The 14,533-nt window shown below is 38.8% G+C and overlaps 1 protein-coding gene across 5 annotated transcripts in view; it reads left to right on the plus strand.

Moving 5' to 3' along the window:
* Positions 1 to 14,533, plus strand: part of DCLK2 (doublecortin like kinase 2) — a 76,341-nt gene that overhangs the window by 41,655 nt on the left and 20,153 nt on the right. For all 5 annotated transcript variants that reach the window (XR_013842365.1, XR_013842366.1, XM_079990436.1 and 2 more), the window contains 4 exons: positions 541 to 635; positions 6,031 to 6,103; positions 8,777 to 8,885; positions 12,710 to 12,767. Coding sequence is in view for 3 of the 5 variants with exons in the window: in XM_079990436.1 (XP_079846562.1) it covers positions 541 to 635; positions 6,031 to 6,103; positions 8,777 to 8,885; positions 12,710 to 12,767 (335 nt within the window). In the remaining 2 variants the exon portion in view is untranslated. The remainder of the gene's footprint in view (positions 1 to 540; positions 636 to 6,030; positions 6,104 to 8,776; positions 8,886 to 12,709; positions 12,768 to 14,533) is intronic.

Raw genomic sequence — 14,533 nt, forward strand, 5'->3', positions numbered from 1 at the left:
CAACACCATAGAATGTTGATATAATTCCATTGTTGAGTCAAGTGAAAAGTCATTTGGGCTGTGGTTGAAACATCACAATAGGCTGTAGGGACAGGGCAAGCTATGTAGACAAGATCGAGAGTCTGAATGCTATAAAGCTTTGATAGAAGAGGTTCTGAGATGTAGAAAAGCTAAAGGATCGTGTGGCTAGATGAAGGGGAAAGAGTAGGCAATGTGCCAGAAAAAAATGTGTCTTTGAGTAGGTAGAGAGAGGGGGGAAAACCAATGATAGAACACAGCTGTGAAAAGAAATCTTAGATCTTAAGAAGGAAGGCTCAGCTGTGTGCTTGTTGGTCTTAGCAAGCCCTTGGTCACTGCATCGTGCTGCTTTTAAGCTAATGCCTACCTTTATGTATATTTTATTGCTAGCTGCTCTGTTTAACAAAGATTAACAGGATATTATCTAAAAGGAACATATCATATCTTAACAGGAATTTCAGCTTTTGTTTTATTGGCGATAACAACTTCTTTTCCTTCTTTTGCCCTTGTTATTCCCAATAGTAAACGGAGCTCCAAGTAGCCAGCTTTCAACTCCCAAATCAACAAAATCTTCTAGTTCCTCACCAACAAGCCCAGGCAGCTTTCGGGGACTCAAGGTATGTTTTAGAAAGTTTGCCCTATTTCAGCTTAAATACTAATTCTGCTTTGGAATATTGCCTTTGTGGCTGCAAGAAAACACCAGCTACATGCTATATTAATCAATGATTTTTTTAAAAAATATTCCATTGCAATGTACAATGCATGAAAGCAGTTGTAGAGTAGTTAAAATGTAGGCTGAACCCAATATTGCAATGCGTAAAATAATCTATTATTCTGGTTTAAACTCTATCCACTGGCTTTGCCCTAAATGGGGCAAAGAGCAACAGGGAGCAGCAAAGGATCCATCAGCCAGGGTGGAAAGTATGGGGGGGGGGACTCCTCCACCAGCTCCAGGCTACCATTGCTAAGAAGCATGTCCCTCAAGGGTCCATGGGATGTAGTATCCAGCAAATCCCAAGCCTCTGGCACCCTGAAACTCCCTATTTCAGGGCTTGCTGCTGCCTACTAGCACTAGCAGAATTGACAATGGAAGCCTACTGCCCATGGAGGTGAAGCTGGGCCATCTGCCATGGCAGAGAAATCTGTCCCTTAACAGAGCTCCTTTCCATTACCATGCCGTCAGGGGCCAGGGGTTAGGGCTGCACTCATAGTTGTGTTTAGTAAAATTTGTCAGTACAGTCAGTAACCTCCATCTCATCCTTCATTGTTGATTTTGTTTATTTCTACACAAAGTTTTTGTCAAGTGTGTACTTGACAGCTTGCAGCATTTAAAAATAAGAACAGTGTAGCACCATAATCGACTAAACCTTAATAAAAAAGGCCATGCAGCAAACCAAACACAGTAAAAACAAAAACCATAGAAAGAGGAATGCCGTTTTGCATGCTAAAGTTGTTTATATTTAGTGCATGTCTTAAAAGACGGTTGGTTATTAAGAGAATTAGGGTAGTTAAAATCCTTTATTTTATCTCTCCAGTATGCAGCTGTTTGGGTGTACACTTCAGCTGTGCTTTGTTCACTTGGGTTCTGAGTAATCTTAACTGATATATCTGAATTAGAACATGGCTTGTGACAATGCTTGTGTCTGCATCTGGAATGCATTCCCAACACCCATGCTTCTGGGAAAATGTCCAACAGGAATATATGCCGTTCAAATAATTTAACCCCTAAAATACAAGAATTACAAGTATACATACCACTGAACAGTCGGATACTCTTGATAAAATTTTATTATGTATCTGCTTGAATTTTGTTCTGTTCATGTGCTGTCCATGAGGAGGAGTAAAATTAAACTTTTGTTTGTTTTTAAGTGACTTAGTTATTTTATCCTTTCCTTAAGAGATCCCTATAACAACTGAGCTGTGCTTAGGATGAAATAATGTGTAGGCTGGTCTCCTTGAAATACTTGGTTTCTGTGCACTGCCTGGATCATTCTGCCATGTCTCTTCATTTAGTGATGCTGAAGCTCAAGCATGGCAGAAGATGCATGTCTCCATCTTTAATTTCTGTCTTTCCCTCTGTTGTAACTTAGTACTCATCTTAGCAAAATTGGTAAGGAACAATCAGCTGAAAACCTTGCCTTGTCATCTCTATTTGGATTTATATCCTAATACTTCATTTGAATTGCAATAAAGCTGTGGGTTTTTTTTTTAAATTGTGTGAGCTGTAGATTATTAAACATGTTGATTTTGTGTGTACCTCCTTTTGCCTGTTACATGGCTTGGATTGCTGGAAGACCCTCAATTCAGGTTATGCTACTTAACAGGACTGGCTATCTACATCACATTCATGTAGTTTATTTATTTATTTAAGTAATAGATTTGTTGTTTCATAACACTTCTGCTTACCAGAAAAACACCGCATCTCCGCAACAAATGTCCCTACTCCCCACCCCACTGCCTTAACTGGAAAGCCTACTTACAAGGATAGGAAATCAAGGGCTATAATTTGTGCAGCTTCGTTTTTGCTACTCAGCACAAATACTGAATTGCTGATTCATTGAAAAACTTGGCAGCCGCACCAATATAATTGCATCCAGAAGAATATAGGACAATGTTCTTTTGACTGGTCTGAAAGTGAAAGAAAGACAATTAGAAATTGTATTACTCTTGTTAGTTTTAAATAGATCTTGATTTACGTATGTTGGCAGCAACAACAAAAAATGCATCCAACAATTCTCTAATATGTTAATTCTCTAGTGCTAACCTCCTTTGAAAAATTTCATTAAGCCCAATAGACTCTTTGAGATGAAAGAGAATTTATATCATATTAGAGTGCTTGGCCTTCCTTACGGTTGGCCAAAGAGGCTAATTGAGAGCTGCTTTGGGTACCCTTGCTGTCAGCTCCAGTAACCATGGACTTGTGAAAGGAAGAAGCAGCACAAATATGTTAGGCTGTGCTGAGAATGCAGACTGTGGAGTTCTTGACCAAGCTAGGGGCAGGAGCAAAAGAGCAATTGACTTAAGCCAGGTGATTGGCTGAGCCCTGCTCTTCCTCACCAGCTTCTTGAGAGGAGAATCTGTGTACAACCCTGTTCCTGCTGGCCAGCATTCTGGACCATCTCCTTGCAACTCTATCTTGAGTTGACTTGTAGCTGGGGCTGTCCTCCATCTATGCAGGTATCTCTAGGTGCTTGTCATTAATTCAACCTGCAAGTCATGACCAACACCAATCAGCCAAACTGCAGCATAAAACAGACTGCATGGAGTTGGCAAAAAAGAGGGGGCCACAAGGCCAATCAGAGAACACTGCCAAAATAATTCTACTCAGCCCTTCAAATCATAAGGCATGTAGGGTGCCATGCTGAAAAGGACTGCTCATGAGGAAGGGGCAGCAGTGCCTTTTTAGTGGCACCGCTTCCTTGCTGCATTGTGTCCCAAGTGCTGTGATGCTGCCATATTCCCACCACCACGTGATCTTTATTTTAGAATCACATGGGACTGCAAATATACTCCCTGCTTGATATGGCGGACCATCTTTCATATAGTGCCAAACCATAGCTTAGCGCTAAATGCAAATGTTGTCAATTAGGCTGAATAATGTAGTCGATTCTAGTGACTTGGAAAGGAGATAACAACATAATACATTATCTAAAGATTACCATTGTTATTCTGTGTCCTGTGACAATTGACTGAAATTGAAAAGTCTAAAATAGTTTAGGTTTTAATCCTAACCCCACATACCTGGTCATAAACCTCATTGAATTCAGTAGAATTTAGTGCTATGTAGACATGGTTTAGACTGTGCTGTTAGTTGTTCGTTATCTGAAAGATTATTTTCATCCACCCTAGTTTTAAATTTCATAGCCATGATACTAATTTTTATGAAGTGTTCTTTGCTTTTAAGGAAACAAAATCCGTGCTTTTAAACAAAACAACTGAACTGAGCAGAAAATAACTAATAAGTCAATGCAATAAATAGTAATCTATTTTGTCTGTCTTGTTTCTGGTTCTATTACAAAAATATCTTCTGAAAGAACTATGCTGTATTATTTTGGTGCAGGAGTCATCCAGGGAATCATCATCAACAAAAAATGTACAGATGTTGTTGCAGCCATCTTGCATATTTGTCTGGCAGACAGTGTTATTTTTGTCTTTCTTAAACTTAACTCGCTGTCAGTAAGCTGGTTTGTGTTGCCTTTTGCTGTCTTGATAATGTAGCTTCTGTTGACTGCTTTGGGCACATATTGGTGTCCTGGGAAATCTTACAATAAAACCTGATCTGCCAGTTGAATTATTGTCATTATTGCTGGCGAAATGATTTAAAATATTTTGCTGCATAACCAGGCACTGAAAATGCTGACCTTGCATTCCCTTGTGCTGTCCAATATCATTTTGACAGATCTTGAGCTCAGGCTAGAAAAGTATTTTAAGCACCCTGTGACAAGTGATGAAAGTTTGTGTGATAATCTTTTAAATGAGAGTACAGTGAAGACTGAAAAGGGCAAAGACATTATCTGAAAGTGAAACAAGAAAACCAGGAGGGAGACAAAGAAATTGAAGAGAATTTAAAGAGGGGAAACTTGCTTTCGGAAGTGCTATCTAAAAGAATTTCAGAACACATACTCTTCAAAGAGTAATCTTGAGACTTCCAAATTCTGCAAAAGCAGCCCATGTAAATATCATTTACTTGTCTGGCCTTCCTTGTGGTGCCAGATAGGTAGAAATGTTTGTGTAAGCTGCTTCAGCCATGCTACCTAATTTGAAACTTTCAGATTGTTCCTGAAAAATTGACCTGTGTTGCAAAACACATGGAGCTGTAATAAAGCCTTAGTTGGCACTTTGGGGAACTATTAATTGAGAGTGAAAATTATGCTTGAAATTTATGTATTTATTAATTAAATTTGTATTCCTCCGTTCACCCATATATCACAGGGTGGTTCAAAACACAAAAATACAAAATGAAAATACAAAATGCATAATAAAACAAAAGCAGAAGCAAAACAAATCAATAACCCCCTTCCCACAGTCACATGTTAAAGGCCAAAAGCCTTATTGAAGTGAAACCTTTTCGCTTGGTGCCTAGAGATATGTAATGAGGCAAGCCTCCTTGGGGAGAGGATGCCACAGATGGGGAGCCACTGCAGAAAAGACCCGTTCACTTGTTGCCATCTTCTGGAACTCTCCTGGGGGAGACACCTGAAGAAGGGTCTGGCTCGGTTTATATGGGGACAGGCGGTCCTTGTGGTATCACGGTTGAGGGTTGTTTAAGGCTTTATAGGTCAAAATCAGCACTTTGAATTGAATTAGCGGCCCGTGCAGTTAAGCCAGAATCGGTGTAATATGCTCATGTCGTCTGAGCTTGGGCTCGTGGTTTGTTTCCCCAAAACAAAGCAAGCTTTGTTCTTGATTCACAGTATTTTGTCTGCCTATGGTTGCAAACTGGGTCAGCGACTGAGATCCATGAATATGTTCCCTGAACTGTCTAAAGATGGTTTGTTCTTGTTTTCAGCTCTTCTTTTGTATTCTCTGGATAGGCAGGTGACTTTCTGGTTAGAAATGAAAAGGAAGACAATCTCTTGGGAAGCATTCAGTTACCTCATGTGCATCCCTTTACACTCTGTTGTTGCTAAATGGATCATAAGAAGTAATCAATTAGAAGTGAGAAGGAATCAACTACTTTCAGGTGCTTTTAGAGAGAACACATATCTAGTTACAGGGTATTAGAGACTTGGCACAAAGCAAATACTGCTGGTGTTGTATAGTGCAGGGAAAGTGGAGTTTGCATAGTCTGCTTTGAATGCAACATGTCATTAAAAAAACCCAGCCAGCTACTTTACAAAGGTTGTATGTTTTGGCCATTGGAAATATTAGTAAAATTGTGTTTGGCTTTTAACAGATGATTGTGTAATATTAATTTATAGCACAGAAGGCTGTTGGATGTTTTTGTTCCTAATGTAATTATTCAGAAGCATATTGAACTGCTGAAGTATAAACTCTCACATTTTTTCACAGATTCCACCACATTGTGGGTCAACTTGCAATGTGAATGGTGTGCCTGAACTATCTCCCTGCCTGAGCCCTGAAAGTAAGAATGTGTATTTTCAAGTTCTTTTATGTTAAATGACTGTATTGGAGATAATATTTCAGTCTAGAAAAATAAATCACTGTTTATTATTTTCTATTTTGGTAATATGCTTGTTCACGCTATTGTATTGGTATTACTTTGGACTTTCCTATTAGGCCAAAAATGATCCATAGAGGTGAGACTATTCATTCATTCATTCATTCATTCGACTCATTAGAGCTTTTTCCTCTAAGGTGTCTTGACATTGACCACCCCTTCACATGCCAGTGGCAATGAAAAGAAACATAGCAGACTTTGAGATAGGATTGGGTTTGTATTTAATATATGTCACCAGGTACTGAATGGTTTACTGATAGCGCTGGGCCAAAATTTGCCTTCTCTTGCTCAGAAGATTTCTACCCCTCTGAAATGGGCCTCCATTTTTCTGCAGCATTCTCAGGCCACTTAAGGATTTATGTAGAATGTTAGTGGTTACAGAATTTTGAGCTTACCTTATGATTGTGAGGCATCCAAGGCATGCCTTTTCTTTCCAGTAAACATTGCTCTAGCACTCTGCAACCTCCCCCGTCTACACTTCCTGATCTTAAAAAACCCAAAATATTGAAATAGTTACTTCATAATGTCTTCCCCTAGTCTTCAGTTGAAACATGGGCACCTAGGAAGTCTGCAGAAGCCAGACAACTGATGAGATGACAGACCCTCCAAGTGTCCCTATTTTCCAGGGATGTCCTTGATTTAGAAAAGCTGTCTTAGTTTCTGATTTGATCCCAGAATGTCCTGTTTTTCCTTTCCCTATTTTCATTGGAGAAATGTTGGCAAATATGGAGTTATTTGACTCCCAAGCTGTCTGAAATCCTGTATAGGGAAGCTTTCTTAATGTTTAATGTTTTATTATGTTTTTATATATGTTGGAAGCTGCCCAGAATGGCTGGGGCTACCCAATAGGATGTGTAGAGTATAAATATCATTATCGATATAGAATGGGATGTCCCTATTTTTATCAGATAAATGTTGGATGGCATGACATGATTTGTAGAATAAATAAAAGAAAGGACACCCACAAGACTTCTTGGCTACCACAAAAGAAAGATAAGCATGACCAAATACCCTGAACCTCATCCATGAGAATTTCACTTAATATGTTTTATTTCCATGTGAATTTTGTTTTTCTGAATTGAAACCATTTTCTCATTAATTGAGAGAGAGATATTTTAAACACCACCAATTATTAACTATACAGGGGAGAACTGTTCCAAATTGATCTGGCAGAAGAGTTGCATCACACAGTGCAATTTATCAGTTAAAGATTAAATGGAGACGTGCTGGCCATTTTGAAAGGGAAAATTTAAATTACCGTATTTTTCATCCCATAGGGCACACCAGCCCATAGGACACACCTAGTTTTTTTTTGGGGGGGGGGGAATAAAGGTGAAAAAATTTCCTTTATTTCCCCCCAAAAACCAGGTCGGGGAATCCAAACCATGTTGGGGAACAGCGGGAAGGCGGCGCTCCGCCTCCCCGCTGTCCCCCGAGCTTGTGGGGCTGGCGCTGGGGAGAAGGGCGCTTCTCCCCAGTGCCAGCCTCCAAACCAGGTCGGGGAACAGCAGGAAGACGCGCTGCACCTCCCCGCTGTCCCCCGAGCTTGTGGGCTGCAGGCTGCTGCCCGCAAGCCTTGCGAGCCCACAGGAACTCCCGCCGGGCTTGCAAGGCTTGCGGATAGCTTCCTGAAGCCTGGAGAGCGAGAGGGGTCGGTGCGCACCGACCCCTCTCGCTCTCTAGGCTTCAGCGAAAGCCTGCATTCACCCCATAGGACGCACACACATTTCCCCTTCATTTTTGGAGGGGAAAAAGTGTGTCCTATAGGGTGAAAAATACGGTATCTTAACCTCCTCACCAAACATCTCATGGTATTCTGAGTTTTTGTTTTAATGTTTATATTGTACTTGATTTGCAATGGATAGACAAAATGCTAGCCTTCATTTACATAAAAACCAATTTAGAATATTTCACTTTCGGTAAACACACCTTAAGATAAAGGTACATATTTGTAAAATTTAGGCAGCATTTACAGGTATTATGTGTTAATGCTAAATTGTATCCTAGCCTGAGAATGTGAAGAATGATAGATACACATCCTATCTCTGCTGAGTAATTTCCCTGTGACAGAAATAGTCATGAACGAAATGTCACCTAGATTAGGGTGATGCAGGTGACTGGAAGTAATAATGCAATATTTCATGTATATTATAAAATTATTTTATTGTTCAGTCTCACCAGAACCCTGTGATATTTGTGCCACTTAAAAGCTCTGCAACAGAAGCTGAAACAATGTGGTTTGTTGAACAACAGAACTAAATGAAATGGTAGCTGGGTGTTGATCCTTACGTGGAAATGTTGTTGCCTTTTGGAATATGTAAAAACAAAATCTTACATGAAAAATATGTTTGGATGCTTACCCTCTGATTTGCACAGCAAGGTCATATAGCTTGGATTAAGCCTTGCCAGCTATTTCTTTTTGCTTTATATGCAAATGTGAAGGGACAGATACTTAAAATAACTGTTTTAAAAAATGATTTTGCAGCTTAACCCTACTGTAGGGTTGAGGTCAGTAAGGGACAACCCATATTGCTCACATCCATGTTTAGCTTACTTTTTGCCCTTTACATCTTGCAGGTTTGAATGGAAACAAATGCTCAGGGACATCAACTATTCTTGAGAAATACAAAGTGGGAAAGGTGATTGGAGATGGTAATTTTGCTGTGGTAAAGGAGTGCATAGAACGGTGAGCAAGAAAATTGCCCAGTTATTCATTTTTTACTTAGCTGCAGCTTTCCCCTCCACTGTGCATTGAGCATATATGAGAAAATTGTTGTATTTCACAGACAACCAGGTGTCTTTTGGTAAATCATTTGTTGTAAAATGCAAGAGTTCGTGTAGGTCTCTATCTATTCCATATGTTTGACACCTCTGCCTGATGTCCACTTCATCAGCTATTACACTGGGTGAAAAGGATAACTAATAACCATAAGTAAGCAAACCCTGGTGTGTTGGATATCAAATTAAACAAACATGAAGGTCTTGGGAAATACATATTTTAAAAATTGCTCCACAAGTTTTTAAGAATAAGAAAAAGCCAAGCCAATGAAAAAGGAAATGCATTCATTATCCATGCATTCATCTAAATGTAGACTAGAGGTGTCTGATCAAGTTTTTCTTTGATGCCCATTTCCATTATTCCTGAGGCTAGGGCTGATGGGAATTGCAGGCCAGCAACATTGAGAAGGCCACAAGTTAACCACTCCTGCTCTAGATCATGTTTCCATACATACATTCTAGTGGAAATCTATATGGAAATATAGGTTTGGATGCTAACTTTAAAAAGTTCACTGAACAAAAGTGCAGCATCCAGTCCTCCCCTATGCAGCCACATGTAGGTAACTCTCAAAACCTCTCTTTTGAGAATCGGAGAGGCCCTTGAACAATATGGAGGGGTGAGATTTGGGAACATGGTGGTGAGGCGATGGGAGACTTCCCTTCCATGAAGTTCCTTAAGTAAGCAATCTTAGGAGACCAAGCCAAAGGAGACAGGTGTCTGAAAAGGGAGATTTAGCAAAGCGGGCATGTGAAGGAGGAATGGATCTAGCAGATGGTTTAGGGATGGAAAAATGGAGGAAGATGAGGCAGGGCCAGCTGTGATGGGAGTAGGAAAAGAGGAAGCAAGGGAAGTTTAAAAGTTCAAATGGGGGAAGCAGAGGCCAAGGAAATAAGCCCACGTGATCTGGAAATAAGGAAAATAAATTTAGTCCAGCAATTCAGTCAGTCCTTATGGCCCTGCACACATTTTAATGTAAATGTATTAAGTACTTATTTATGTATTTATTGGAAATTCTCAGGAGGCTATTTTGAGTTCACCCTTAAATATTTTTCATAGTTCCTTTCCCCTGTCAAAAAACCCCAAACAAAGCAAAACACCACCATTCCAAGCTAATATAATCAAATCCCTTACGACTTCTTCACTTACAAAAATATTAAGCAACTTTTTCTCAAAATCCTTCACTCAATACAGTGTGCTTATGTAAACCTTGCTATGTTTCCCAAGCCAGCTTTAAAAAGCAAATGCCCCTGGAGCTTTTACGATATTTCTCTTGCTTTCTGCAGATCCAAAAACCCTTCAGGCAGGACGATAAATCTAAGCAGTATACAGCTTGAAAAACTTACATACTAATGGAAACGGAAACTTTCCCTGCCAGAAATCGGGAAAGTAATTGAGTGATAATTACAAACAGTGAAAAGACAGAATACTAAGTTTTTATCAGGTCTAGACCCTATCAAGGCAGAAGGCTTGGACATGGAACCTAGAGACTTCCAAGGAGAAGGGTTTCTATTTTGGTTGGGTACCATATAATGCACAGGCAATGCACCTGAAATGGCACAATTTGTATTGTTGCCTCTTTGAGGAGAGCCCCTGTATAAAAAAGAGGCGCTCACACCAAATGGAAAAGTATTCATGAATGATAGTAATATATATAATCAAGTTACTATTCATGCATCCAGTGTTAGGAGTTGCCGTGAACTCTGTCCAGTTACTCTACAAGTACGGGAGACTCCCCACTTCAGACAGTCGCCCCCCCAAGTCATAGAAGGCAACAGTGGCTAGAGTACTGTTCTTTAGTCATGTGAATGGGTCCTACTTTTCAATGGAATATTGTTTTTATAGGCTACTACAATTCAAATTGTCATTAGACTAACTTCTGCATAATTGTCCAAGTATTCAATAACAACTGGCTCTGTTACTGAAAAATCTTCCAGTTTAAAAGTAAAGGGCAGCTTTAAAAGTATAGGGTTATTCTGGAAGTGGCTTTCATGAGTGGGAGAACTCTGCCAGTGTTGCAAGAGCTTCTCATGTGAAAAGAGAACTTTAGCACAAAGCTTCCACGAGCACAAAGTGTTGCGCGATCTCTTCAGCAAGGCCTTGTACAACGTCTCAAGCTATGTACCTGTGCTAATACTATCTTACACAAAGTCTTCCACTAGTTCAGCAGTTCACAGAACACTGCCACTACCATAATTTACCTCGTGGGATGCTGGAGCCAATGAGCTATGTCGTATCCCATTGGCTCCAGCATCCCTACTCCCAAATCTACACTTCAGGTAAGACCAATCATTCTATTTATTCTGTTTGCACACTTCTGGATACAGCCCACTGTACTCCCTTCTCCAAATACTGCTCAGTCAAATACTGCAACCTCCCTTTTGTCCTCATCTGTATCCAGTTGTAACTATGACAACTTAGCAGACGCAGCTATGCTTTCACACCAGGGATGCTTTGCTGCACTGTATTATTCCATAACAACCATCCTTACTAAATGCAGTTCCAATGCTATATGCTTGTATAGCATGAATTGATTATACCTGAAGCAAAATATCTTCACCATTATTACTGCTGTAGCTGCTCATACTAACTGGACACTATTGACAGTATTTATTTATTTTTAAATCCTGCTGCTGTCAAGAAGTCTTATACAGTAGGAAGGAATGGGGTGTGTGCTACAGCTGTACTGTATGAGCCATTTCACACATTACGTGGGTGCAGACCAGTGTAATCTTCTGTATTCCTGGCAAAGAGTTGCCGCAAAACCTTGCTTTTCAATGGATGTGCAAGTTCTCTCATGTGCTAATTACTTTATTAAGTGTGCCCTTTAAAACAAACAAAAAAACATCCTCAACGGAAACCTTTAAAAATGGAGTGTGTGGTGAATTGCATTCTCAGTGAGTTTGTAGTAAAAGTAATTACCAACCATTGAGTCATTTTCATTTGAGCATGCCTGCAAATGGGGTTTCATGTTGATGAGATAATGCTACATATACTGAGAACCATAATGTCCACGTCTTTCATTCTGTCTGATCTTTTTAACGGTCACTTTTGCAACCATTTTGAAAGCCATATACCATAAAATATTTTTAATATTATTCTTTTGCTAAAGTCCTATAATACTAGATTTAAAATGCTTTCACCTCTTAAGCCTTCAGAACTTAAACATAAGTGGAAATAACTATCCATTGTAGTTTTCAGGACATGATATTTAGAATGGAGGCAGCAGACTTCTTTAAAACAAAATTTCACAGAAATCGGTAGGATGGCCACAGAATATTTCTCCTATAGGTTGTCTTCAAATGATTTTTGTGGTCCAATAAATTTTATACTACAGAATAGCTGATCTAATTTTGTTCAATAAAAAAAAAGTTAAAATGAACCTTTCTAACTCTGAGACTTTGAAATACCAATCCTGTAAAAATTGCCACATGACTGCCAGTTAAAAAGAGCTGAATGAAAGGTACAGAACATCTAACATTAAATCAGGGACAAAATGCGACACATTAGGTCACACTTGAGAAAATCATAGTAGAAAGCCTGCGTTTGGTAGTCAAGGCAACAGCAGACATGACTTGCTGAGAAGCAAAATAAAAGCAGATATACCTTTCTGTCATCTGTTCACATTGATGAAAGCAATTTTATCATCACTGTACATTCAGACAAAAAACCCACATGTTGAATAAATCCTTGCATTTCTGCCTGATATTCCTCTTTTGTTTCGCTCTTTGTAGGTCTACTGGGAAGGAGTATGCACTGAAGATTATAGACAAAGGAAAATGTTGTGGAAAGGTATGAGAGAATATAGAGCTATAGCATTATAAGGTGGGGAGATGCTTCCATAGTAATCTTACCTGATTTCAAGTAAAGGCAGAATTATAGAGTTTTAAACTCACGGATAGTTAATTTGTCAAATTTGGCTTCGCTTACAAAAAGTATTTAAATTTACAATTCATCTGGGCAAATCCCGCCAACCATGTATGTATATTAATTTTGTAGAGCTGCATCGATATTCACAAAAATTATGCTTAGTCAGATGTAACAAAACATTCATCAAGATAGCATTTACATTGCTCGTGAATTTATTATTTGTAAGTCAGCAGAAAATGTGTCTCATCTGCATCATTAATTTAACAAAGACAAAATAATGGATGCGTGTTTGGGTCCAAACCAGCATCACTAGGACAACAGTGGGAAATTCTAAAGTGCTGCTTCAAAGGGATTGAAGTTTATGTTCTATATAAAGAAAATGCATTAAATATATGGATATATTTTGCTTCAGAGTCTTGAGAATGAAGGTAAGTATTTTGGAGTAAAGGTGTTTCCAGAATTTGCCTTTAAAGAGTTGCACTGTAATGCACCTTACAGACCACAATAAGAGATTTTTACACACCAGTCCAACTTTTTAAATCAGTCCTATTTTAAGAAAACAGATGTTTTATCAGTGTTCTTTGTTTTATGTATTTAAAAATAATGTATACCAAGCTGCAGTATAAATCTCCAGATGGTAACCACAGTATATTAAAAACCATAAACAATGTAAAACAACAAATTTCAGAATAAAACACACACAGTTGAGAATGCTTAAACAGTCCAAACTTTGAAGTCATAACGAAAGCATAACAGGAAGAATGTCATGCTGCCTTTCATGAGAGGACATTCCAAAGATATGGGGCTACAACAGAAAAGACCCTGAACTTAATGTAAGATGATAATTCTAAGCACAGCCTCAGTGATGCATGGGGAAGAAATGTTCATATGTGAAGAGACTTTACTGAGGGTAGTTAGAACCAAGAGCCTTTGATATTTTCATGGAGGTGAAAATATTTGCTGAAAGGTGCATCTCTTCTTCAGCATAGTTAAGACTAACAACCGTTTGTTTGGTTCCAGAAGCTTCCAAACTTCTTGAAGCTTTGCCAGAGGGGAGGAAGAACAATAAATCCCAACCATCCCAATAATCACAGACAAAAATACTGATGAAGCTATCTTCAAAAGCTTCCTACTAATTGTCAGTAACTACTTAAACAATAGTTCACTAAATCAGCGGCACCATGCACAGTAAATTTAATTAATAGGTAACACTTTAAATATCACTAGTCTCTAAATTTCACAAATTATTTGATATTTCTTATATTCCTCCTGATACACAGTTAATTTAACTAATTATAATAAATCCCCTCATTTTCTCAGTTGATCTGATTTATTTTTTTAAGGTTTATAACTATAAACCATGTTTTAAAAACCCATTCATATTTTGTTTTTCTTTTCTCCAGCACACGGTTGTTTGGAGCAGACATATATGTTTGTTCCAGAAAGACTTTTGATGCTCTCACATATTGGGTTTTAAAGGTGCGATCTGTTTAAGCCACGTCTAATGTGCCACATCTTCACAGGAGGAAATGCACGCTCAGCATGTGGGTTTTTAGTAACTAAATAGTTAGGGTAAAATTATCGAAACTTCACAGATTTGATGCAAATTGACTTCCCAAAGCCATTTGTTCCATGGTATTTTATGGTGTAGGACAAATCGCATCTAATTTTTCAGGCACTGCTCATGT

Source organism: Podarcis cretensis (genome assembly GCF_951804945.1).
Source record: "Podarcis cretensis genome assembly, chromosome: 9".
In the NCBI taxonomy this organism is placed as follows: Eukaryota; Metazoa; Chordata; class Lepidosauria; order Squamata; family Lacertidae; genus Podarcis; species Podarcis cretensis.